Consider the following 24,983-nt stretch of genomic DNA (forward strand, 5'->3'; position numbering starts at 1 on the left):
TATCAACTACTCTGTGGAAATTAATGAAAGTGCAGTATCATGTTGCCAGAGGTGTCCCACACGTGCATAGAAACCTGGCGTGAGGTCAGCGCGACAACAGCGCCAAATAGGTCTGGTCCAAAAAAGCGAGGCAGTTGAAGGAACAGGACAGGACAGTGTGATCAATCAGCGAACTGTTACGGTGCACTATGGGGGTGTTATTCATTATAACAAGGACCGGAGACAACATTTGGATGACTTCACATGGGGAAGAATCATCGGGAAACTGGAGGAAGAACGAAGTGTGACAAGTGTAGCCCAGGAGTTTGGTACTGTTCACATCAATGTTTCATGTGCATGGAGAGCATTCTGAACCACAGGCACTGCTGCCAGAAGGAGAGGAGGGCATCAAACACGGTCAAATTCAGCAGCAGATGACCGCTACAATGTGCAACAGACAAGAAGAGACTCCCGTCAAACAGCGGGTGCAATTCCAACCACATTTAACAGGACTGCAAAGGACCCAATCTCTGCTCCACGGTGCCACTGCGACTATATGAGGGTGGTTTATTTGCCAGATGACCAGCATGTTGTGTTCCGTTCACACCCGTACATTGGCAGCACCATTTGCGATGGTGCTAAGAGCATCAGGTCTGGACCGACGAGGAGTGGGGTCACGAGCTCTTCTCAGATGAGAGCAGACTCAGTCCGAGTAATGATTCTAGACGTACCCTCATCTGGCGAGAGGTAGGAATACATAATGCACCTGGGAACATTGCCGATCATTTTGGTGGTCCAAGCGTTCTGGTGTGTGGAGGCATATCGTTACATGGGCGTACCGACCTCCAAATCTTTGAATGGGATACAGTCATCGGGGTCAACGTTATTGTGACAGTGTACTCCTTCTCCAGGTACGTCTTTTCAGGAATGCATATGGCCACAACTTCATTTTTATGGATGACAATGCATGACCACACATAAAAGCGCAGGTGGAGGAGCTCTTGGAACGAGAGGATATTTGGCAAATGGACTGGTCTGCCCGTTCCCGACTTAAATCCCATCCAGCACGTGTGGGACATGTTGGGCAGAAGCATTACAGCACGTCCACATGCATCCACGACCAACCAGCAGTTGTCAACCGCACTAGTGGAGGAATGGAACGCCTACCACAAAAAATCCTTACCAATCTGTGGCCAGCATGCAAACACGTTGCAGAGCATGCGTCACTGTCCGTGGTGATCACACACACCCTTTTAAGAACCATGTCCCTTTTATGGTGATGTCCAGGAGACTATCGTGAGTCTCAGTATAAAAGTGTCCTTTCTGTTCGTCTCATTCCATATTCCTTTCAGTTGCCTACCGTACCATACTGTAGCAGATCTACCTCTGTATGGTTCAAGTTTCATTGAGCTATGTTACTTGACAGCGACACAACATGTGAAAGTTGCTTTTGTCCAAAGTTTTGCACAACAGGGTAGTATTTATCGACAGGACGAATATCATGTACAAATTTCTGAAAATTAAATTTTAGGCCTTCCCTTTATTTACCATTTCACTGTGTGAAAAAATTATTTATAAGCCACAGAACCGCTGTACCCAAGGCCTCTGCCCACACAGACTGTTTCAGGCACACTCAATCAGTTTTGTACTGAGCGCGCCAAGTATGTCTCGTGTTTCCGCACTGTCCAGTCACGGTGCAGTCCACATATCACCACAATGCAATGCTTTCTTGTCAAACTCAAAGCTCAACTTATGTGAGAGAGAGAGAGATAGCATGTGTGCATTCAAGTGTGCGTATAGGCATACATGATTTATAAAGTGTCCTTGTTAAGCCCGGCTGCACTGAATTCTACACGTTTTTGTCCAAGGCAGATTTTGCAGAGACAAACACTAGCCACCAATAAGGACTGCTAATGTAAGCAATTAACTCTTAAAAGTGAAAATAGCGCGCGGCTGTGAGCTTGCATCCGGGAGATAGTAGGTTCGAATCCCACTATCGGCAGCCCTGAAAATGGTTTTCCGTGGTTTCCCATTTTCACACCAGGCAAATGCTGGGGCTGTACCTTAATTAAGGCCACGGCCGCTTCCTTCCAACTCCTAGGCCTTTCCTATCCCATCGTCGCCATAAGACCTATCTGTGTCGGTGCGACGTAAAGCCCATAGCAAAAAGTGAAAATAATTTGAAAAATGAGACCATCACCTATCTGCTCAAAACTCGTTCTATATTATTAAAGTGCTGTATAAAGAAATACAAAGATTCTTACCACTTCTTCTTCATCTGATAAGCCACCACCTCCATGAAAAGCTCCAGAGGCATCAAAACTCCCTCCACTTTCGCTGGGATTTTCCATGGCCCTGTAATAATTATAGAAATGCAATTCACAGAATGTTTTTTTAAACCATCACCCAACATAGATAACATTACTCTCATGCTGCTTTTTAAGTGAAATCAAATAGTCAACAGTATGCTTTCATCATCCTGTTACATCAGCAGAGTATCAGTAGTAAATGTCCGTGTGATACTCAAACGCATCTTCCCATCCATTATTAACTAACGGAAGGGGAAAAAAAGGAATAGGTCTGATCAATTACCAAATGGCACTGATTTAGTTTTAAACATACCTACACATAAAAAGCCCTACACAGTATATTCTTGCCTTAGAACCAAATTATTCAAACAGTGTAATGAGGAAGATATAAAATAAAGGTCTGCGCTAATGACTGAAAGCATGAAAATTCTGAATACTGTAGCAAATATACGAAATAATTAGTTACTCTTTAGTTATCCTGGTTAGGAAAAACGTTAATCTGCTCTTAAATGATATAGAAAATGCTTCTGGTATGGCTAAATCCATAATAATTGGTACTTGTGAGGACCCTCATATTTATAATAAAGGAATATTTAAAATTAATGTTGGATGATATTTTGCTCGTATTGACAGCATATTACTATAATACTGCTAAAATGCCTAGATTCAGGGACATACTTAAAACAAAAACACAAGAGTAGAGTGATGCCTTAAAAGTATATGTAACTTTCAGTCTCATGCATGTTACCTCTTTTGCCACTAAAAAAGATAGAATTATTTGACCCCAGGTCAAAACAGTCAATCTCTGAATGGTTTCCTTCACTTACTGCAGGTGATTTATAGAATGGTCTGCATTCCTACTCTTTTATCACCTGTATTTATATTTATCTTTTGGTTCCCCGTTGATAGAGAGACACTTTTAAAATGAATAATTTGATTGTCAATGACTGAAGAAGACTAATGAAAGAAGGCCCATTGTATCCTGTGATATGTTATCTTCCACAAAACACAAAGTGAATTCTGTCGTGTTATTGTAACAGTTATGTAATTTATGCTTGCTACAAAACTCTATGTTCTTCATCTAGCTTCCATTTTATATGGAGCATCTACAGACAACCAAGGTATAAAAGTCAGATATCGCTTCAATGGGGGATGATTCAATCTGGCTAGACTTTGCGCCCAAAAGCTTACGACGATTTACTCTGTTATGGAATTGCAATATACAGATTATGCTGCTGCATCTCCTTACACACACCTGAGGAACTACAATGGTCAGTCAGTTGTTTCAAGAGTGCTTGCAATCGTTTTGGTCTCCCATTAATGTTCAGAAATCAAAAGTACTCGCACAGCCTGCAACTGGGTCGAACCTCCTAGCTTTCAATTTATACACTGCGGATAATCCAGTGGCGCAGGTCAACCACTTTTTATATCTAGGAAGTATCCTCTCAATAAATGATAACTGCTCACAAGATGTGGATAAGAGAATTGGTGCTGCCCACGCAGCATTTGGACATTTATCTTGACGTGTCTTCATGAATAATGACCTCACAATGCATACCAAAATCATGGTTTATGATGCCGTTATCATATCAACACTGCTTTATGGTTGTGGAATTTGGACCCTCTACCATCAGGATATCAGAAAGCTAGAGCGCTTCCATCTGCAAAACTTAGATCCATCTTGAACATCAAATGGGAGGACCGTGTCACCAATCTTGCAATTCTTGAGAAAGTGCATGCTATAAGCATTGAGGCTACCACCATTGGCCACCGTCTCAGATGGATGGTCACATCCGTCGCATGAGTGAAATCAGGCTTCCTCATCAACTCCTGTATGGTGAACTCTGCAGCGGCACAAGACTTCATGGTTTACTGCTGTGAGAATCATTTTAGTGTAACTTGAATTTGTTTGAACTTTTAATCTCTTTTACATGTCTGCTATTCTAATGGTAAACCTTTAAATTTGAATCTATGATTCTTTAATTGAATATGAGTATGGACAGAGCATAAGTCAATGCTGATTATTAAAGTATTCTCCAAACCTAACCCACGTTTTCGGTGATCCATGTCAATTTTCAACTATGCTCCCAATGATAGTAATATTACTGCCACGCGGCGTGCACCTGAGTGCTGATGTTGGAAATACTACTACCAAGAAATTCGAAATTCAGCCACTTGAAAGTTATTCAGTTATCAAATTAGTTTCGTTTTAACGTGTTGCTGATTTTCTTTACTATCGATAGGTGATGTTATTCATCGATAGTGACTGGTGGTGCAACCTAGGGACAATTTTTTGCAGGAATGTGCACTCAGCTAGACCTTACCTAATTGCTGACATATGTACTCCTCGTGCGTTCCGGTTATGTAAGCTCAAATTTGTGTGTGTGTGCTCGAATGATGGATTATATTACTTCACAGATTTAGAATGAAACTGTTCTGAGTCAACAGTTTGCAATCATCTATCAAGTAGTCGATTTTTACTGTATACTGAATTATGGATAAAAGTGTATATGCTGAGCACTGCACATGATGATGTCATGACTGAAGTACCCGCACTAAGAGGGAGCCACGAGAAATCAAAACCATCAGCAGTAGTGGACTAAAACAAATTCAAAATTGGTTTTAAGTCCGACCAATTGCTGGAATACATTAGAATGCATCATTCCCGGAACTGTCGTTTTCCCACATTCAATGTTAAAATTTCCCCGCAACCATCGTTCCTTGAACTGTCGTTTTATCGAATCAATCTTCAAACAATATTCGTCCTCGACCACAATATTCCCGCATTAATCCATCGTATGTAAGGAAACTATACTAAGCTTTTTAAATTTAAAGTGACAGTGCAATACTCTAGCATAGAATAGCGGCAACCTGGTACGCAGGAATGTACGAATGAATCCGAGTTGCTAGCCATGAGCAAGGATCTTGTAAGCTGTAGTATTGTTACCTGCGTAACAATCTTCCCCCTTGGGAAATATTTTTGAACTAGCCTAATGGCTGTGGAAAAACTGTGTTCTTAGAAGGGGTTCGCCTCTTCGTTATTTCTTCTTTTCAAAGCTTATAACTGACTGTATGCACGTCCTATCGGTGCCTGACTGTATTCTCCTGCACTCTAGTGGCGTAGGTATGTACTACCTCGCGAGCTACGTTACCACTCAGGCGCTTGCCCTCTGCGCACATGTGATCGTTGGGGCCGGCACTGCGGAATCTCGGGAAGTCGCCATTGCTGTTTGGTGAGAAGGAAGAGATGGACGTGTGTGGCTTCTCTCTCCCTAAGGAGATAATTTCACCGAAAATGTTCGAGCCTGGCTAAGGTTACATACGCGGGGCTTTGCCCTGGGGATTTCTGCAAGTTTTTCTGGTTTATTTTTCCTCGTCTGGAATTTGCATGTTATGTTTTTTTAGTAAGTAAGTAGCTTATGCTACCGAAGCTGTCCTCACAACTTTCATCTGGAAGAAACTGTAAGTGTTGTTACAACTAAATCTTTACTGATTTTTGGTGAAAGACCTGAAAATTTTCCTATGTGCAGAAAGTGCGCACGGCACCATGTAACTGGCGTCATCTAAAAAACTAAGTCTTGCCTTGTGGAATTTTAAATTTTCGGCTTGTTAATTTGAAATTATAGCATGTGTAATTATGTCTGTTAAATTGGGGCTTGCGTACTGTGTGAAAGTAAGTTTTGGATTCTTCAAAAATGTAATTGGGTAACCTAGCGTTTATTAATGACTTTTCTAGGCCTAAATGTTTTGTGCTAAAAAGCTATTATTTAACCTGAATAATTTAACAAGCGAGTCGCTTCAGGGATGTGGGTGTTACGTGTACAGTATGTCCCGGTTTTCTTTTCTCTTTTCTCGCTTCTCTGGTTAATTTTATTTTAATTTAACTTAGTTTCATTCTTCCCTTTTGGGTTTTGAGTTATTTTTTTGAGTCAGTTTTCTTGGTCCTTTGTTAGTTTTCGCCTATTGTTGTTTGCGGCCTGTGATTGGCTCCTTCCCTTGACCGATTGTTGGTCGTTGCCATGGGAATGCTAATGTTGTTGATGTTGTTGTGATGGGATTGATGATTTGTATTTGATGTGCCGATGATGAATTCTACCTTCTCCGCGGATTTCCTTGGTCCATTTAATTTTTCTTTGTGATTTTAAATTTACCTTCTGCTCATTTTTCCTCCCGGTGTTTCGGTGATTATTATTATTATTATTTTCATTTCTTGAAAAGTGCACGTAATACCTACCCATCCTTGCAGGGGGTTGTTTGACACATCCTAAAAAGGGGTTTTCAGTATCTATATCAAAAACTGTTTCTGTCAAGGTTGTTTCTCACGGTTGAAAGGATGTTAAAAAAAAAAACTTTTGTACTGTACCAAGAAAACCTTTGGTTGTAAGAAAACTTGAGTTCATGAGGGGTTTCATAAATCTACGTTATCTTGTTAAGTCTTTCAAGAACTAAATAATTATCTTCTTTATAAACGGTCGACCGTAGGGTTTTGATTTGAGTTTAAATATTTTTAAATTTTTAATTTTATTATTTTCCAGCGAGGTTATTCCTTCCTATTTGTTTATCACTTAATTATCCTGATTAAATATCTTGTTCCCCAAGGTGTTGGTGTTTTTCTTTAAAAGGGGTGATAATTTGATATGACCAGGTGTATTTTATCCGCTCCTTTGGGGGCCCCGTTTTATTTTCTCATGGTAAGTGCCTTTTTTTTTTTTCTTCTTTAATTTGTCTTTGTCTAGCACGTTTCCACGTATCTGAACCGTGCCTCTGATACACGGTCAGACCCTTGGTGCTGTCACTTGGGGTAATTATGCCTTTTATTGCTCTAAGTGTTACAGTATTGTGCGCAGATTATTCACGCACAACCTCACTACTACGACCCACTAACAGACCTGTAGAAGTATTGTTATTTACAGGAATTAAAATGGAGGCACAGTAAAAATCCAGATTTGCCACCATTTTCTCTATTGCTATTGGCTGCCTAGGGCTACCACCTTCGTCGAAAATAACTAAATCACACAGTTTAAAATCGTCACAGTGTGCATCTGGTACTTCTTAATTAGTCACAGGGTGATTAATCGCATTGTACCTTGTGGAATGTGTGGGATGCTGGATGCCTGTTGACTGCATTGTTGCCCCCTGCCCAACTGTCTTGTTACAAGCCAGAACTAACCAAGCCAGACTAATAATCGTTTGGCTAACCTGGTCTTGTAACTAGTTCTTAAGTTGGCAGCGCCGCTGATACATCGTCTGAGAAACGCTGTGTTGAATTTCTAACCTCTGCGATATCGTCCGAGCCGCTCTAACCTAACGTCCACGAATGGTCTACGAAATCTTCACCAAAATACACGCTTTCACCATAATATCCATGTATATATTAATTTGCAATAATAGAACTACAGTGGAACCTCGGATTACGAGTAACTTGGTCTACGAGTGTTTTGCGAGACGAGCTAATATTTTAAATAAATTGTAACTTGATTAGCAAGTGAGGTTTCGCAATACGAGCGTCACGATTACGTACGCTTTCACCTCCCTTGTGCCTTTGTTTTCCCCTCCCCCTGCCACTCTCTTTCCTGGGAAAGTGTGTGTAATCATTTCCCGCGCTGGACTTCAGTTGGCGTGCCTCGCTCGCATAGTCAACACCGTACGAGTGTACATGTTTTGTTGCTGTCATCTGTGATATAACTGTTCTGCAACGATGGGCCCTGTGAACGAAAAGAAGGCTAAAAAGGAATTTGGTCGGAAGAAGGAGATGATTACAGTGGATGAATCTATTCAATGACAATGCAATGTCACATTTTCGTGAAATCCTCAAAAAGAGGCAAAAGCAACAGTCATCGGACAGGTTCCTCGTTAAAGTTGCACAAAAAGAAAACACTTCCAATGAGCCAACCGATAGCAGTGATTCCGTTAGTGAAATTCGTGCTACACAGTAACTCTTCTCATGTCATCTCTCGTCTCCCTCACACCAACAATGATTCTATAGTAAGGTAAAGTGCAGTTTAATTGTTTTACGTTATATCTTGTTTTAGAAATGTTATGCGAATAAATGTTTTTGTGTTGTGGACGAATCATCCGAGTTTCAATAGTTTCTTATGGGAAAATTTGCTTTGATATACGAGCGATTTGGATTACGAGCATGTTGCCGGAATGAATTATGCTCGTAATCCAAGGTTCCACTGTAATCTTAAAGGTTTTCAATTATTAAGAGAGATAAAGAAAAGTGAAACGAAACTGTAAATTTCACGCTTTTTGTTTTCATTGCATAAATCGTAGTTGCAATATTTCGATGCCGTTATGTATAGTATGAGTATGTCCGACTCCATGGCTAAATGGTTAGCGTGTGTTGGCCTTTGCCCAAGGGGTCCCAATCAGGTCGGAGATTTTAACCTTCCTTAGTTAATTCCGACGGTTCAGGGGCTGTGCGTGTGCCAACTTCACCATTAGAATTCATCATAGGTAGAGCCGTATTTTCATAGGCGTGCAGATCGCTGTTGTTGTTGTTGTTGTTAATAATTTATTATTATTATTATTATTTTTATTATTATTATTATTATTATGAGATTTGCATGACAAGAAAGTCCAAATAAAGTACCCGTATTTTATTATTTTGCTTTCCCCCTATTTTTTATGTTATCGGTATTTATCGTTTTCTCACATCCATCGCCATTTCACCCCTCCCTCCTTCAAAAACGATGCATCACGGTTTTACTGTATTATGCAATCATAATCAAGTGGTAGAAATATTCTCCTATCTATTTGATCTTGCCATAGTAAATGCCTATGGCTTATTCACAAAAACTTCCCCAAATCGAGATTTTGTGAACGTTTGGCAGATAATTTGGTGAGTAGTGTTGGGGCTGAAATTACTGAAGAATCACAAGCATCATCTGCAGTAAGGCTAGTAGGTAGAGATCATTTTCCACACACAATACCTGCAGTGGGTGCAAAAAGGAATGACACGCGCAAGGTTTGCTACAAGTCCAAACACAACACCGACCGTGCTGTGAAGAAAATTATAACCGTATTGTACCGGTAATGGCGGTACAAAACTAAGTCCCCGTAATGGAAATTTAAAAACTTATGCGTTATGCTCCAGACCGGCAGCGAAAGACTGACTGAACAGCGAGCAACAGCTGTGTGCGTGTGACGTAGAGCGGGTGACGTCGCAGCATGCCTCACCACAACACAGAGCCTAGACTGGTGTGGAATGTTCCTCGAGCTTCTATGGATAATAACTTTCCCCATAATAATAATTAGACAAATTTAACCATATCATCGTGCAGCCCGATCCTTTATCTACGTTCCTGCAAAGTTTCACGTAAATCCGACATGAGACAACGAAGTTATGAAACGAGATGTGAAGGCACGGATCACATATAAATACAGTACTGTTTCGCTTAGCAGAGCAGTGTGTGACCAGCGTGTGCACACATGGCAGTGGAATTCGTGCAGTCGGTTCGCGAGGACCGCGATATAGCGTGAAGTGGCCGTTATACTTCGAGTCCGTGGACTTTAACTCAATCACGACGAGTATGAACTTGTACGGGTTTCTTTCAACTGTGAGTGATAAACTTCTGCTCCAACGGGGTGTGATATAAATTGTGCTTCATCTGAACATCAAGTGACCGTTTATTCTACACGAGTGTCTAAGACTTGTGAATATTTTTCAAGTACTCGTAATTTAAAGTTTAACCCTTTGGATGCCGACCCATAATAGGTCATCATATGCATAGAATGCCAAGCATGTTTCAATGGATTTTGCACCACTGTATAAAATATTTTATTTACGTCTCATTTTAAAAGATATGGAGGTAAAATTCGGTATGTGAGCTTGATATACTCCAAGGAATATAAACATACGACTTGCATTTCAAAAAACAAAATTTCGTGGAATAATGTGCACAAAAATATTATTACTTTTTATTTAAAAAATGGAAAAACATAATTTGAAATTAATTAGCACATTTTACACTAAACCCAAAGTGACTAAGTGAAGATATTTAATCTTAACTCATATCTGGGATCATATATACCAATTTATGTTGTTAATGTAGGTCTACTTTACAATTTATAAACTAACTTCCAAAAACATTGAACATGTGGAGAGAAAGACACGAACAGTGTAACCTGGCAACGATTGAATATTTTATGAATTTTGAGAGAGTAATAGTTATCATTTGTGAGAACTGTGTCTAGTAGCAGTATTTGTTACTACAGAACAGTTCAGAAGATCAGAACAACATACAAAATCAACTAATAGTGTCAGAAATGAAAGTGTAAAGAACAGATTGAAATATTCTATGGGCGGAGCATCAGATTGAGGTAGGCCTACGTGTTTAGGCCCTGGGATTTGATAAAAATGGTGGGGATGGACTTCATTACTTTCAGGGAATATGCATTCAGTCCAAAAATCATCTAATTCACTGACACTGTCATTTTCATTAGCACTGTCACTATAACTCTTTGACACTGCACGAAATGTTGTAAGCCCATTAGCCATTGGCACGGTTCCATCATTCTCTGGTGCGCTACCTGAAGACCCCAAAAATATCATAATCATCACTTTCGATAAAATTAGAGTCGCTTACATCTTCAAAGCAACCCAAAAGTTCCTCAATTTCTTCTCCCGAATTAGGCCTACGTGACGACATGCCTTGTTGTGATAATTGCACTATTTATAACTTTACTACAACTTAAATAAATTGCTAGGTAATTATAACTGCAGTAGAAATAATAATAAACGTAATATATTACGATAAATAACTCAAATGCGTCAATTAGAACGTAAAATTATTGAAAACAAGTCACAACAAGCGGACATAAACAAACAAGGAGGCTGCCATATTGGATCATAGATTTCAAGCGCTCACAGATCATACACTCGCAATCGACGAGTAAATTAGCAAAAATGAAGCTATGTCGGTGCCATCTAATGACATAAGAAGGAATTACAAACATTCTACCTTCTTTCTACTTGATTTGTGACGCAATCAAGCGCCTTACTACATAAATACACCACTTATAAGAGGGTGCCGATGGAATTGGCATCCTGGCATTTTTCGTACAGAATGTAAGTGCCGATGCATCGGCATCTTGGCACTGTAAGAGTTAATGTTGTGGACAGGATTTAGAACAGTTTGCTCCTTACAAAGTACTGAATACTTCAAGTTAATGAGACTGTGCTTTAATTCAGAATTACTCAAATTGCAAGCATGACTACGTCACTAATTTACCATTTCATGAACTGTGTAAATATTTGTATGTAATGAACTGTAGACTGCGTGCGTGAACTGTGCATTTCAATTCTACTAAGAACTGTACATTTCAATTCTACGAACATCTATGAACAGATTCACAATTAAGTATTTATTTATTTTCCACCTAGTCGATACAATAATTGCTTAAGGCAATTTTTAATGGTCAAAAGTGGTACATGTTTCGTATATTATCAACATCTTCAGCCACATAACACTGTTTAGATGAAAAATATATAAAATTGACAAAGAAGATTGACAAGATTAAAACAAACAAATAACTCAAGAGAAAATATATAAATTATTTCTACAATAGAAAGCAGTCGTCAAGGAAACACTTGTACAATATTCCATAGAGAAATTGTCCTAATAAATATTCTTTTCTTAATAATTCATGAAAAAAGATCAATTTATAAATTAAAAATTATACAATTTATAAGTAATTATCGAAATGAAGAAATCCTGATATCACAGTGCGGCTCTTATTATTAACGTAGATGAAAATATAACTAATTCCTAGTTGTCAAATCTTATTAAGCCTGCTTTCCTTTGGAACAGTAACTCCTGTCATTCTTTCACAGTTTTGCGCCGGGTGTAATATTGATGATGCGTTCTTCCTTGCTCTTGCACCTGAGGAGGTGGAGGAGCGGGGGATATAGGTGTGTCAAGAATTTCCTTGTTGTCACCTATAGCTTCAACTGAGGAGGAATAAGTTGTAGGGCTATCTGTAGGTGGAGAAATTCCAATTCTTTTTTCTTGATCCTTCTCAAGCATTTTCAAATATACTAGAATTTGATAATATAATGGATTCTTATATTCTACAGCCTCATTAAGGTTATCATTTTTCTTTACAAGTTGGTCTAGATGAATGTACAGGTCTTCATGTGTGTTCATTAAGCTGCCCTTTTTTAACTTTTTTATGATGGTCAGGTCTTGTTCTATGTTGGTAAATTTATGACCTGTGGCAGTCATGTGTGATCCCATTGCTGAGAATCTTCTATGTTTTTCAGCATTCACATGTTCCAAATATCTAACTTTAAAATTGCGGCCAGATTGTCCTATGTATGTATTCTTACATTCAAAGCATGTGAGTTTATATATATAGGAATCAAAAAATTTATCTTTTTCCGAGAGATTTATTGTATCATGGTTGAAAATACTATGTTTCATGTTGTTATTGGTGGAAAATGCAATTTTGAAATTTTTTCTCTTAAATTTGTTATTACATGAATGTTTGGATTATTATATGTGAACTGGAATTTCTCCACCTACAGATAGCCCTACAATTTATTCCTCCTCAGTTGAAGCTATAGGTGACAACAAGGAAATTCTTGACACACCTATATCCCCCGCTCCTCCACCTCCTCAGGTGCAAGAGCAAGGAAGAACGCATCATCAATATTACACCCGGCGCAAAACTGTGAAAGAATGACAGGAGTTACTGTTCCAAAGGAAAGCAGGCTTAATAAGATTTGACAACTAGGAATTAGTTATATTTTCATCTACGTTAATAATAAGAGCCGCACTGTGATATCAGGATTTCTTCATTTCGATAATTACTTATAAATTGTATAATTTTTAATTTATAAATTGATCTTTTTTCATGAATTATTAAGAAAAGAATATTTATTAGGACAATTTCTCTATGGAATATTGTACAAGTGTTTCCTTGACGACTGCTTTCTATTGTAGAAATAATTTATATATTTTCTCTTGAGTTATTTGTTTTAATCTTGTCAATCTTATGTTAATTTTAAGGACACTTCCTCTAAAGCATTACTTTGTCAATTTTATATATTTTTCGTCTAAACAGTGTTATGTGGCTGAAGATGTTGATAATATACGAAACATGTACCACTTTTGACCATTAAAAATTGCCTTAAGCACTCATTGTATCGACTAGGTGGAAAATAAATAAATACTTAATTGTGAATCTATTGAAGTGCGATACGGACCATGAAGCTGCTTTTATGTCATCTATGAACAGTCGAACCGAGGACAATTGATGCATGATTAATTTCTTTTCTTTTCTTATGTCATTACCAATGCGTGAACAAGTCTGAATTCACAAGTGAAACACCCTTATTTTTCCCAATCCGAGTGATTACATTGAACAATGCTTCAAACTAAGAACTAAGTCGTGTGGCGTAAGTTCACATTATGCCAAGTGCTACAAACTTTAAGCGACTATTTTGAAATTCGATAAGTTTCGAGTGGACTTTCATTTTATGAATGATAAACTTATATACCCATTCAAGTTTAATGACCTTTTTCATTTCAAATGATTGAGGATTTAACACGGGATAGATTTCTAGCGTGTGATAGACCTTCAAACATACATTCTCACGTGTCATGAACCTTGTAAAACCAGTGATAAACCTTTCTCTCATCTGTGCAGAAGCAGTTTTTTTTGCATTAACTCGCCCCAAGGCTTAACGGTGTTCATTCACGTTCGTCATTTACGTGGTCTGTCTCAACGCCCTTCATCAGCACCGTATGGATCTTCTAGTCGTCGAATGGATCTTCTAGAACTTCCATCGAGGGACAAATGGTGGTCCACTGGTATGGAAGGGAGAGGAGCTGCCGGAATCCAAGGACGTCGCCAGCCCTAGGACGTGGGATACTTCTACTATATCTGCTGTACAGAGGTGACATGGTTTTGAACTTATTAATAAATTCAGAAAACATTTTGAAAGATTTTCTTCTGAACACACCCTCTCCCTTTGTATGCACTTCAACAGATTGGTACACGCCCTGCGTTTCTCGTGCTCACCGAAGTACCACATTTACTGTTACAGTCTTTGCACAGGAGAATGTTTTGAGTCTTACCATTCCAAAACCAGGTATTGGGAATGATGATGTGTGATTCTGTTGTTCAGTGACTGGAAAACTATCAAACTTTTCTAAGTGAATTAGAAATTCAAGTGCATGAACTACAATATCAAAATGTACCAATACTGTAGCCTGAGTTTCTTTCCACGATTAAATGTAAGTATTTTTGAAAAGATTTCATGTGATAGTCCACTTTTTCTAGAATATGTACATGAAATTGTTTATTTATATTGTAAAAACTGACAGTAGTGTGATTTTTTTCTGAGAGTTCAAAAACCACCAGCATAGGGTAGGGACGGTATCTTGATTCGTCCGGGCTCATACTGTTAATAAACCAAAGAGTTAACACTTCCCCACAGAATATCTTTGACTCACTGTCGGGCGAAACCTAGAGTAATAATTTGCTTGTCAGGTATAGTTGTGGAGTACCTTCACTAAATAATTTATTCTGTAAAAACCACTTAAGATATCACTTTCAAATTTTGTAACAATAGAAAATACACTACAGTAGAACCTCGATAATTTGAAATCGGTTAATTCAAAATCCCGCCTAATTCGAAGTAGCTCTCATTCCCGGAAACATGAGTCACAGTTTTGCATGTTATTTCAATTGTTTAATTCGAAATATGGATAATTTGTAATTCGAAGTACAATGTCGGCCCCATTACCGAAATTCAGACTTTTTAATTCGAAACTGCCTTTACATTTTAAAACAATAGTATGTTACAGAGTAATTTCAACTCCAAATTTATCCGCTCCGCATCATAGTAGAACGCACGTTCCGGAACATGGAGGGGTAGCTTTCCGCACTTACACTCACTTCGGTGGGTCTACAGTGCGCTTCATGATTGCTAAGTTGAATGAAATCGGAATTCTTTTGTGTTCAACCTTTTAAGGAACGCCGTAATATCACGCAACATGCAGTGTGCGGGAAAACAGATCTGCGACAGTTGACGAAAAAACGTGACAAATATAATAAATACGTAGGCACCAAACAATATTGGCATTGCCGGTGAAACTGCATTGCTTTATTTTAATGCGAGCCCAAACGCTCTTATGGTTTTAAAGGAGAAATTGCCAGCCGGGAAATCGTACAGTGTGAGGGATGGGGGTCATAGTAGTGCGTTGCAATGCACATGGAAGCGAGATACTTTATCCCCTCGTCATAGGAAACTTTGATACGCCACAATGTTTTAAGAGTGTCGGGCACTTTCCATGCCAGTACAAAGCATCTATAATAAAAATGCAAACAGTAAAGAAATCCAAAAAATAATGCATTTGCACAGGGGAACTAGCATAATTTATCCTCGTCTTTGAATTGCGCGGGTTTTTTTTTTTTTTTTTGCGTGAGGTTATGTTTGTCAGTGATTTATGCAAGTGAATTATTTGAACATTGTAAATGCACCTTGTTGGATACAATTCGGAAATAGTTTTTTCCATGGCATTTGAAAGATTTAAACTGTGAATCGAGGTGATTGCATGTATTAATGGGTCTTAGAATACTTCGTGACGCGGCAAGTGTTTACATTTCTGAAGTACGAGAGAAGGAAAGTTCGATTTTAAGGGCATCGGGTACTTTCTGTGTAAATACAACGCATCTAAAATGCATACAGTATAGTAATCCAATTAATAAAGCACTTGCACATGGGAGCGAACATAGATTTCTCCTCGTCTTTGAATCGTGCTTTTTTTTCCTTTCTTTCGTTGTGTGAGGTTATGTTTACCAGTGAGATATCCGAGTGCATTATTTGAATACTGTAAATGCACCTTCTTGGATACATTTTGGAAATAGTTCCTTTTTCATGGCATTTGAAAGGTATAAACTGTGAATCAAGGTTAAATGCATGCAGTAACGGGCCTTAGAAAATTTTGTAACGCGGCAAGGGCTGGGTACTTCTGAATTGCGATTTGGCGGTTAATTCGTAATCACGTAATTCGAAGTCCGATTTTTTAGTCCCAACGACTTCGAATTAACGAGGTTTTACTGCAGTTATTCTAAAATGATACAATGAGATCACCTAATTACACGTAAGATCCCCCCCCAGTTCAGAATGATACATCAGGAAGCATCCAATATGAAGAATAATGTTAAATTGCTTGTTCATGAAGTCAGTCTAAATTGATGGACAAGATGGGGCTCTTATTTTCTTGGTAATGCAGAGAACGCAGGAATTCACCCTGAATCTCTCAATTTATTTCATTTTCGGGATCAGTCGGATGAAGATATTTAGATAGCAAATCGTGCTTCCTCTCGGACATACAAACTATAAACAATTTTTGACTGAATGGGATTGGAAGATAAATTGACATTAGTTGGAATAGGCTCTTATGTAATTAAGTAGAGGCTCATGGTCCGAAACAAAATGAACTGAAGACTTAAAACTGATAATTATGTTTTTTACAAGTAGGCCTAATATTTTAAAAGGAGACAGTACCTGAATGAACATTTCCTGTCATGTGTCATATTTCGATTTCTCTCAGATTCATATCCTGTCCCAAATGCTTTCCATACCATTTTTATTATTATACCTACAACTTCAAACTCACTTCCATTGCATTTGTCAACATATTTATCTAAATTGTAACAAATATCCTCTGCATTCAACTGGTTATGAGCAGCCATGTTGCTCCAATGTGTTTACATTCAGTCAGCTGTCTGTTCTACCTAAGAAAACATATAAAAGAACACTTTATTTTAGGATTCCGTGCATGCCAGTAGTATCTACGAAGCGTAGGGAATTCACTGGTTCCAAAAAGTTATATGTTTAGCAGACAGATGGCAGAGGAAGTCGGTTTGAAAGTCGAGTACGCTTTACTAAGCAACCCGCGGGAGACAATGTGCGACTCCAGTACGCTTTAATACGCAATCCGCAGGAAAGAGTTAATGAACCAAATTGATTGCTCTAATTATTTATCTTAGCATGCAATATTTTTATTTGTTTATTGAAGAGCATACATTTGTAAACAAATTTAGCCTACAACTAAATACTTCATAATATAAAACCGAGCGAGTTGGCCGTGCGGTTAGGGGCGGGTAGCTGTGAGCTTGCATTCGAGAGATAGTGCATTCGAACCCGACTGTCAGCAGCCCTGAAGATGGTTTTTCGTGGTTTCCCAATTTCACACCAGAAAAATGCTGGGGATGTACCTTAATTAAGGTCCAGCCGCTTCCTTCACACTCCTCGCCCTTTCCTATCCCATCGTGTTCATAACACTTATTGCCAATTGTAATAAAAAAATATACCATATTTACTCGCCTATTAGATTCCCCCCCCCCTTTGTTTTTTACTATTACAGCCAAAAAAAGGAAGGGGGAGTCCAATATGTGATAAACTCAAATTTTATGCAGTGAACACGTGGCTTCTAGGCTATAAATTATACATGTAAACATTCTAAGCTATTCTTTAACAAACTTATGAATGTACTGGAGTTATACTGGCTATTTTCGTTGGAAGGCAGTATTTCTAAATATATAAAAAAGAAAACAATAAATGGTGAACACGTCTTTTAGGCCTACATATAAAGTAAATATATACAGTTTTAGTGACTCATATCATGTCATACATCTCATTAATTCCTTTGATTAGGCGACTCCATACAGAAGAGGGATAAGGGTATCGTATTATATTATGCAATACTGATACAAGAGAACTTAATGGCCAGTCATTCGTCTCTGTCAGTTGAGCAGTAGGCCTCCCACACAGCGAACTTCAGTGAACCTAAAATCACTGCTTTCAATTGAATTATTATCTTGTGCTGCCAAGTTCCCTGTTAATACCAATATACTTGGTCCGTTATCGGAAATTATAAATTTTCCAGCTGACTCATTCCTGGTTGCAAGTGTTTCGCCCCAGTGTGCTAAATTGGGCTCATCAATTGGTAAATAGCACCAAGACACATGGCTAGTGCATACCGTGGAAGCCACTGCATGGGCTACTTGGTGCCAATGCACTATGAGAGACTGTCTCATTTTCAAAAATTAATGCTTGCCTGGCCATCAGATGATATAGATGTTTATTCACATAGGGAGCCTGAAATATTTGTCCCGAATGAGTAAATTTATAATACCAATATATTTGGTTCGTTATCAGACATTATAAATTTTCCAGCTAACTCATTCCAGGTTGCCAGCGTTTCGCCCCAGTGTACTAAATTGGGCTCATCAGTTGATAAATAGCACACCTACCAACACGCATGGCTGCCGGCACCAAGTAGCTCACGCAGTGGCCTCCATGGTATGCACTAGCCATCACTAGGCATGTCGCCATTCCAAATGACATCATACTCACTGCCATCTCGTCAGCTAAGCCTCGAGAGTATTCGAGGTCCCGTCGTTCTTGAAACCTTTGAAAATAGTTTTGTTCCCGACCAGAGTGTTCAAACAGTGAGAATCTATTCCCAAGTGATTTCTGGAGATGGTCTCTGATATTCCCACTCCTTCTGAATAAAGCCATGCAGTAAAAAGTGTGCCAAACAACCAGCTGATAACTAGTGTATGTTATGAGTTGTACTTCCAAATGTAATACATACTGACTGGAAGCGTTCTTTGGATAACTGCTGTTGTTGAAAGACAAACTCTTTCATTTTTTAAGTAAATTTCATGCTTGTTCTCCACATTTATCACATCAGGATTTACCTAAACTGCTGTAAAAGAGATGAGAGGGACTGCTCTCGTTAGGTTAGGTATGTTATCAAGTGCCTGATAAGTGCCAGAAGTTCCACGACTGAAATAACAGGACAGAAGTAAGTTTAAAAACGTGGTGATAACAATCCAATCATAATGACTGTTCACTCACATAATAATAATAATAATAATAATAATAATAATAATAATAAATAATTTTACGCCCCCACTTTTAATGATTTTCGGAGACACCAAACAAAATGTACTAGGGTATGCGTAAATTAAAAAATAGAGACAACGAACGTACAAAACTAAACATTATGATAATAAAATGCATTACCGCCACACCTGTAGATATCCATAAATGCAGCAAACTTTCCTGTTATTTATTCTTATTCTTTCTATCGTAGCACTTTTGGCACGAACTAGGCGATAGCATACCTAACCTAAACAATGTGGTCTCTCTTATCTCATTTACAGCTGTTTAGGTAAATAATGATGTGATAAATGCACGTAATAAGCCTGAAATATACTTAAAAGGTAAGGGTCTGGCTTTCAACAGCCGTAGTTATCAAAAGAATGCTTCCAGTCACTATGTATTACATTCAAAAGTACAACTCGTAACATACACTAATGTCAGCTGGTGGGTTTTTTTTTTTTTTTTGGGAAGGAACCGGCTGTGGCCTTAATTAAGGTACAGCCCCAGCATTTGCCTGGTGTGAAAATGGGAAACCACGGAAAACCATCTTAGGGGCTGCCGACAGTGGGATTCAAACCCAATATCTCCCGGATGCAAGATCACAGCCGCGCGCCTCTAACTGCACAGCCAAATCACCCGGTTAGTTCGTGATTCAGCATGCTTTCTACTACATGACCTTAATCGGAAGGTGGCTTCTGGTACACATACACCAACTGGGAATACCAGAGACCATCTCCAGAAACCATTTAGGAATAGATTCACACTGCTAGGTTAGATTAGATTAGATAATGCCTTTATAGGTGGTGAATTTAGGGCTCAAGGCCCTGTCTTACACTTAACCACTGTAAGAGTACACAAATGAAAGAAATAATAATAATAATAATAATAATAATAATAATAATAATAATAAAATCCTTAATTTTAAAATACACAAAATAAAGTAATCATTAATAATGTTATTTGCTTTACGTCTCACTAACTACTCTTTTGCGGTTTTCAGAGACGCCGAGGTGACGGAATTTAGTCCCGCGGGAGTTCTTTCACGTGCCAGTAAATCTACCGATACGAGGCTGACGTATTTGAACATCTTCAAATACCACCGAACTGAACCAGGATCGAACCTGCCAAGTTGGGGTCAGAAGGCCAGCACCTTAACTGTCTGAGCCACTCAGCCTGGCACAAAATAAAGTACACTAATGGTGTAACTACAGTAATCCATTAATTCATCTCTTTCAATTCTTCATTCACTCAACAATTATCCAGCAAGTCATCGGGATCTACTCAGCAAATCCTCGCAGCAAGCCACTTTAAACTTGTAATGAGAGGGATTTTCTCTAATGTTCGCAGGTAGCGAATTCCATGACCTGGACATAGAGATTATGAAGGAGCGGTTGTAAACAACAGTGCGGTTTATAAGTATGGCCAGGGAGGAGCCAGATCTTGTATTGTGGTCATGATAGGACGAGAGGTAAGAAAATAATGAAGACAGATAGTTGGGAGTATTAGTGGAAAGTATTTTATGCAGAAGCGATAACATGTGAAGCTCGCGGCACTGGTGCACTCGAAGCCACGACAGCTCCTTATAATAAGGTGATATATGAGCATCGTCGTTGAATGTAACTCGATCCGAGTATTTATAACTTCTTCCTGCATACATTGACCAGTTCAACTCAGTTTATGGATGTGTTTACGATGAATAAACATACCAATCCTGGCATAAAACATACGCCCACACAAATCACGCTGAATGGATGGAGAGGGAGGGGTTGTAATTGACGGAGTTTTCTTGCTTGTCGCTTGGCGATATGAGCATCATATCGCAGATTAAAGATATATCTTACGCAGCTGTTCAGGCTCCTGTCCAGTTTCTCGTTACTGTGCATGTTATTTCAGTCAACACTGTATCACAATAGTCAAATATAGGTAGTATCAGAGAGCAAATTAGTTGTACTTTAAGGTGAACAGAGAATACATTACAGAACCATTTCAATGGATATAAGCATTTATGTACTTTATTACATGTGCTTATCACCTATAGAGTCCAATTTAGGGTCTCAGTCATAGTCACTGAAGTAGAATAGGGAATGATTTTATTGTTTAAAATTATTGGGGAGATAGATATCCTGTTGCTTGAGGGAACATAGGTTTTTACTGGTGCCAATAATAACAACTTGAGTTTTATTTGGGTTTATTAATAAAACTGTTTTTATTTGCATAGTCACTAAGATGTTGAAGGTCAGAATTTATTTTAGTAACTGCAGTATCGATATCACTCTGTTTTGAATGACAGTAAATCTGTACATCATCCTGCAATGTGCAGAATTTAAGTCCTTTTGATATATCATTAATTTGGATGATAAATAACAGTGGTCCAAGGACCGATCCCTGAGGGACACCGAGAGTCTTACTTTGCCATCCTGAACTCACATTTTCAACTGTCACACATTGCCGGCGATTTTCAAGGTAAGAAGGAAAAAACCGAAGTGAAACATTATTAAAATTTCTCTCTAAGTTTCTGCGGTAGTAACTGAGGGTTGACAGTGTCAAAGGCACTACTGAGATCTAATAATGTCAGTAGTCACGTCCCGTTGGTCCATTGCACGTCTAATATAATCTGTCACTCGTAGTAAATCTGTCGCAGTGCTATGTCCTTTCCTGAAGCCAGATGGAAAAGGGGTTGGGGAGGGAATGCTTAATAAGATATTCAGTAACTTGTGTATGAACCAGACTTTCAAGCACCCAGGATAAGGGTGGTGGGATGAACACTGGATGATAATCTGAAGGAGAATCTAACTTGGAGCTCTTTGGAATCTAATTAGTGCATCTTTCCAAAACATCTGGGAACACTCCGTTTGTCAGGCAGTAGTTTAATATATGGGTTAGTATTGGCAGAACAGCTCCTCAGATATCCTTAATCAGCGATATAGGAATATCATCATTACCTGTGGCATCAGATGTAATAGAATATATCACACCTTTAACTTCATTCGAGCTGACATTTCTAAAAGAGAACTGCTCATATACAGACTGCTGTTGAAACAAGGGTAGTGAATTTTTAGGGAAGGAGGTAGAGGCTATTCTTGGCCGTGTGAAATGATCATTTAAAGCCTCTAGTGATATGCTTGGTACATGTTGCTCTACGGCTTTACCTATACCTAACGTACGCAATCTACTCTGTTTTTGTTGCGGGCTGTTATTGTTCATCAGTTCCTGAAAGTATTTATATTTAGAATTTCTAATTAAATGCTTAGTTCTGTTTGTCAGAATCTTGTACTGCTTGAAATCATCTGTGCTATGTGTCTGTTTGAACTGTCTGTACAGTTTGTCACGACTGGCCATAACTGATCTTATCTCGGCCGTTAGCCATGCGGAAGAATGGAGGGTGATTCTTACCTGTTCCTTTTGTGCATAGTTGTCAAATATTTCCAGTACCAGTGAACTCAATTAGTTTACTTTAGAGTTAATGTTCTGAAAATTACGTATACTATCCCAAGACAAGTTGTATGAATCGTGGCGTAGTTTATTCCGGTCCATATGTCGTGTCTTGTATTGTAATGTAGCGTGGTTTGTACTTTGGTATTCGTGTAGAATAACACATGTACAATAAGTCATGTGAAGCGATGCCATGAGCAGGGATGTGTCTGTGCTTAATTACTTTTTGAGGTTGATTTGTCACAAGAAGGTCAATTAAGTTATGACTTGGGCGGTCAGAGTAATGAACGTGATTAGTAGCGTTGAAGGGTAAAATCGTCATGTTTGCAGCGAGAAATAAATTCAGTAGATTGTTCGCGCCACTAGTCTACTTTAAAAGATCAGTGTTAAAGTCACCCATGATTATAACGTCATCATATGCCGAGATAAGATTTGCTAATGCCTCTTCAAAATCATCAGTCGGTCTTATTTTAGGCGGCTTGTATACAATCCCTATTAATATATTAATAAGGTAGTCGAATTCTACAAACATAAATTCCAGTCGCAGTGGAAGTCTTCGGTCAGAAGTGGAAATTATCTTACATTTTAGGACATTCCTGTAATCAAGTAGAAGCCCACCACCTAGTTTGTCAATACGGTCATGGCATAATATTGACTGTCCGTCAATGTTAACCGCCGATGACGACATGTCTGTACGCATCCAGCTTTCACCGATTCGAATAACATGTGCATTGTTCTCTTCAAAAGTAGCCTGTACTTCTTCCAGGGGAGCTAATAATGACTGGCTATTTAGGTGGCAACAATGTAACGACTGAAGGTGGCTAATGAGCAGCTCTTGCAACACAAGTCCTGTTGAAGGTACTAGGGACGAATGAGAAGGGGAGGGTGAGGGCTGTGAATATAAATGCAGTTCAATGGTATTACCGTTGTACTGGTCAAGAGACATATGAAACTATGCAGTAGGAGACCAAATTAAGTAAAATGTAAAATGAGTTTACCTGAGCAACCTGGAGAGTAGATCCACTGACTTTCACAAGCGCGTGCGCACACGCACACGCGCGCGCGCAGATGTAAACACACAATTTCTTTCTCTAAATTAATAATAATAATAATAATAATAATAACAACAACATTTGGTGGGCATATCACAATGGTCATATCACTTTGATAATCCACCTAACCGCCTCATACGTAAACTCAATTCATTAGGTGAACTAATGTGGAGCTTTTTCCCGTCTTGTAAATCAACAATAATGCGGCCGTCCTGTGTTGTAACCCGCCGCATACCCCAGAAGTCCCAGGCTTTACGCAATAATCTTTCCTTGTGAACGTCAGAGATTCGGTGATTAATAATTTGGTACCTTTAAGAGCTTGCTTGGCGTGCCAGATGTGGTCTCTTTCATGATACCTGAGGAATTTAATGATGATCGGCCTATTTCCTGTGGACACCACCTCAGCTGCTGTCCTCTTCATATGGCCCAGTCTATGACATCGATCTATACTGTCTATAGACAATTCGATGTTCAGACTGATTTTTAACGTACCCAGCGCCACATTGTAGGTGTCCTCGTCGGGGCCTCACAGATACCATGTAGGAGTAGGTACTTCCTTCTGCTATATTGCTCTGCCTCATCAATCAGAATGTCCTGCTGGTCGTGACGCAGTAGATAGCTTACCTCCTCCTTTATTTCTCTTATCATAATCATCATAAATGTCCCACTCCAGTCGCCCCGGTCTGGTAACAAGCCTCCTCCACCCCATTCTGTCCTTCCACTTTTCATGATCCATTACTTCTGCCACATCCAATCCAGCTTCACTAATGTCCTTCCAAATCTGATCCATCCACATTCTTCCCGGTCTTCCAACTGGTCTCTTTCCCTTAACTTCTCTTTCCAATTCCCTTCTTGCTACCCGTTCCTTTCCCATTCTTTTTACATGCCCGAACCATCTCAATCTTGCTTCCTGTATCTTCCATACTAATAGTTCTATATTTAGCTCTACCCTGATTTCAACATTTTGAATTCTACCCCTTCTTGTCTTTTTAACCAACGTTCTAAACAATTTCATTTCTACTGCTTGGATCATACTAGTTACCAGCATTTCCAGACCGTATGTTAAATATTTTTTTTTACCACTTGCTTTATGTCGCACCGACATGGATATGTCTTATGGCGACGATGGGATAGGAAAGGGGTAGGACTGGGAAGGAAGTGGCCATGGCCTTAAGGTACAGCCCCAGCATTTGCCCGGTGTGGAAATTGGAAACCACGCAAAACCATCTTCAGGGCTGCCTACAGTGGGATTCGAACCCACTATCTCCCGGGATTCAAGCTCACAGCTGCACGCCACTA

General features: G+C 39.0%; 1 protein-coding gene across 3 annotated transcripts in view; it reads right to left on the reverse strand.

The window, feature by feature from the left end:
• Gyf (GIGYF family protein Gyf) overlaps positions 1 to 24,983 on the reverse strand; it is a 485,965-nt gene that overhangs the window by 371,186 nt on the left and 89,796 nt on the right. For all 3 annotated transcript variants that reach the window (XM_067150103.2, XM_067150101.2, XM_067150102.2), the window contains exon 7: positions 2,244 to 2,334. In XM_067150103.2, the coding sequence (XP_067006204.2) occupies positions 2,244 to 2,334 (91 nt within the window). The remainder of the gene's footprint in view (positions 1 to 2,243; positions 2,335 to 24,983) is intronic.

This window comes from Anabrus simplex, chromosome 6 (assembly GCF_040414725.1).
Source record: "Anabrus simplex isolate iqAnaSimp1 chromosome 6, ASM4041472v1, whole genome shotgun sequence".
Classification (NCBI taxonomy): domain Eukaryota; kingdom Metazoa; phylum Arthropoda; class Insecta; order Orthoptera; family Tettigoniidae; genus Anabrus; species Anabrus simplex.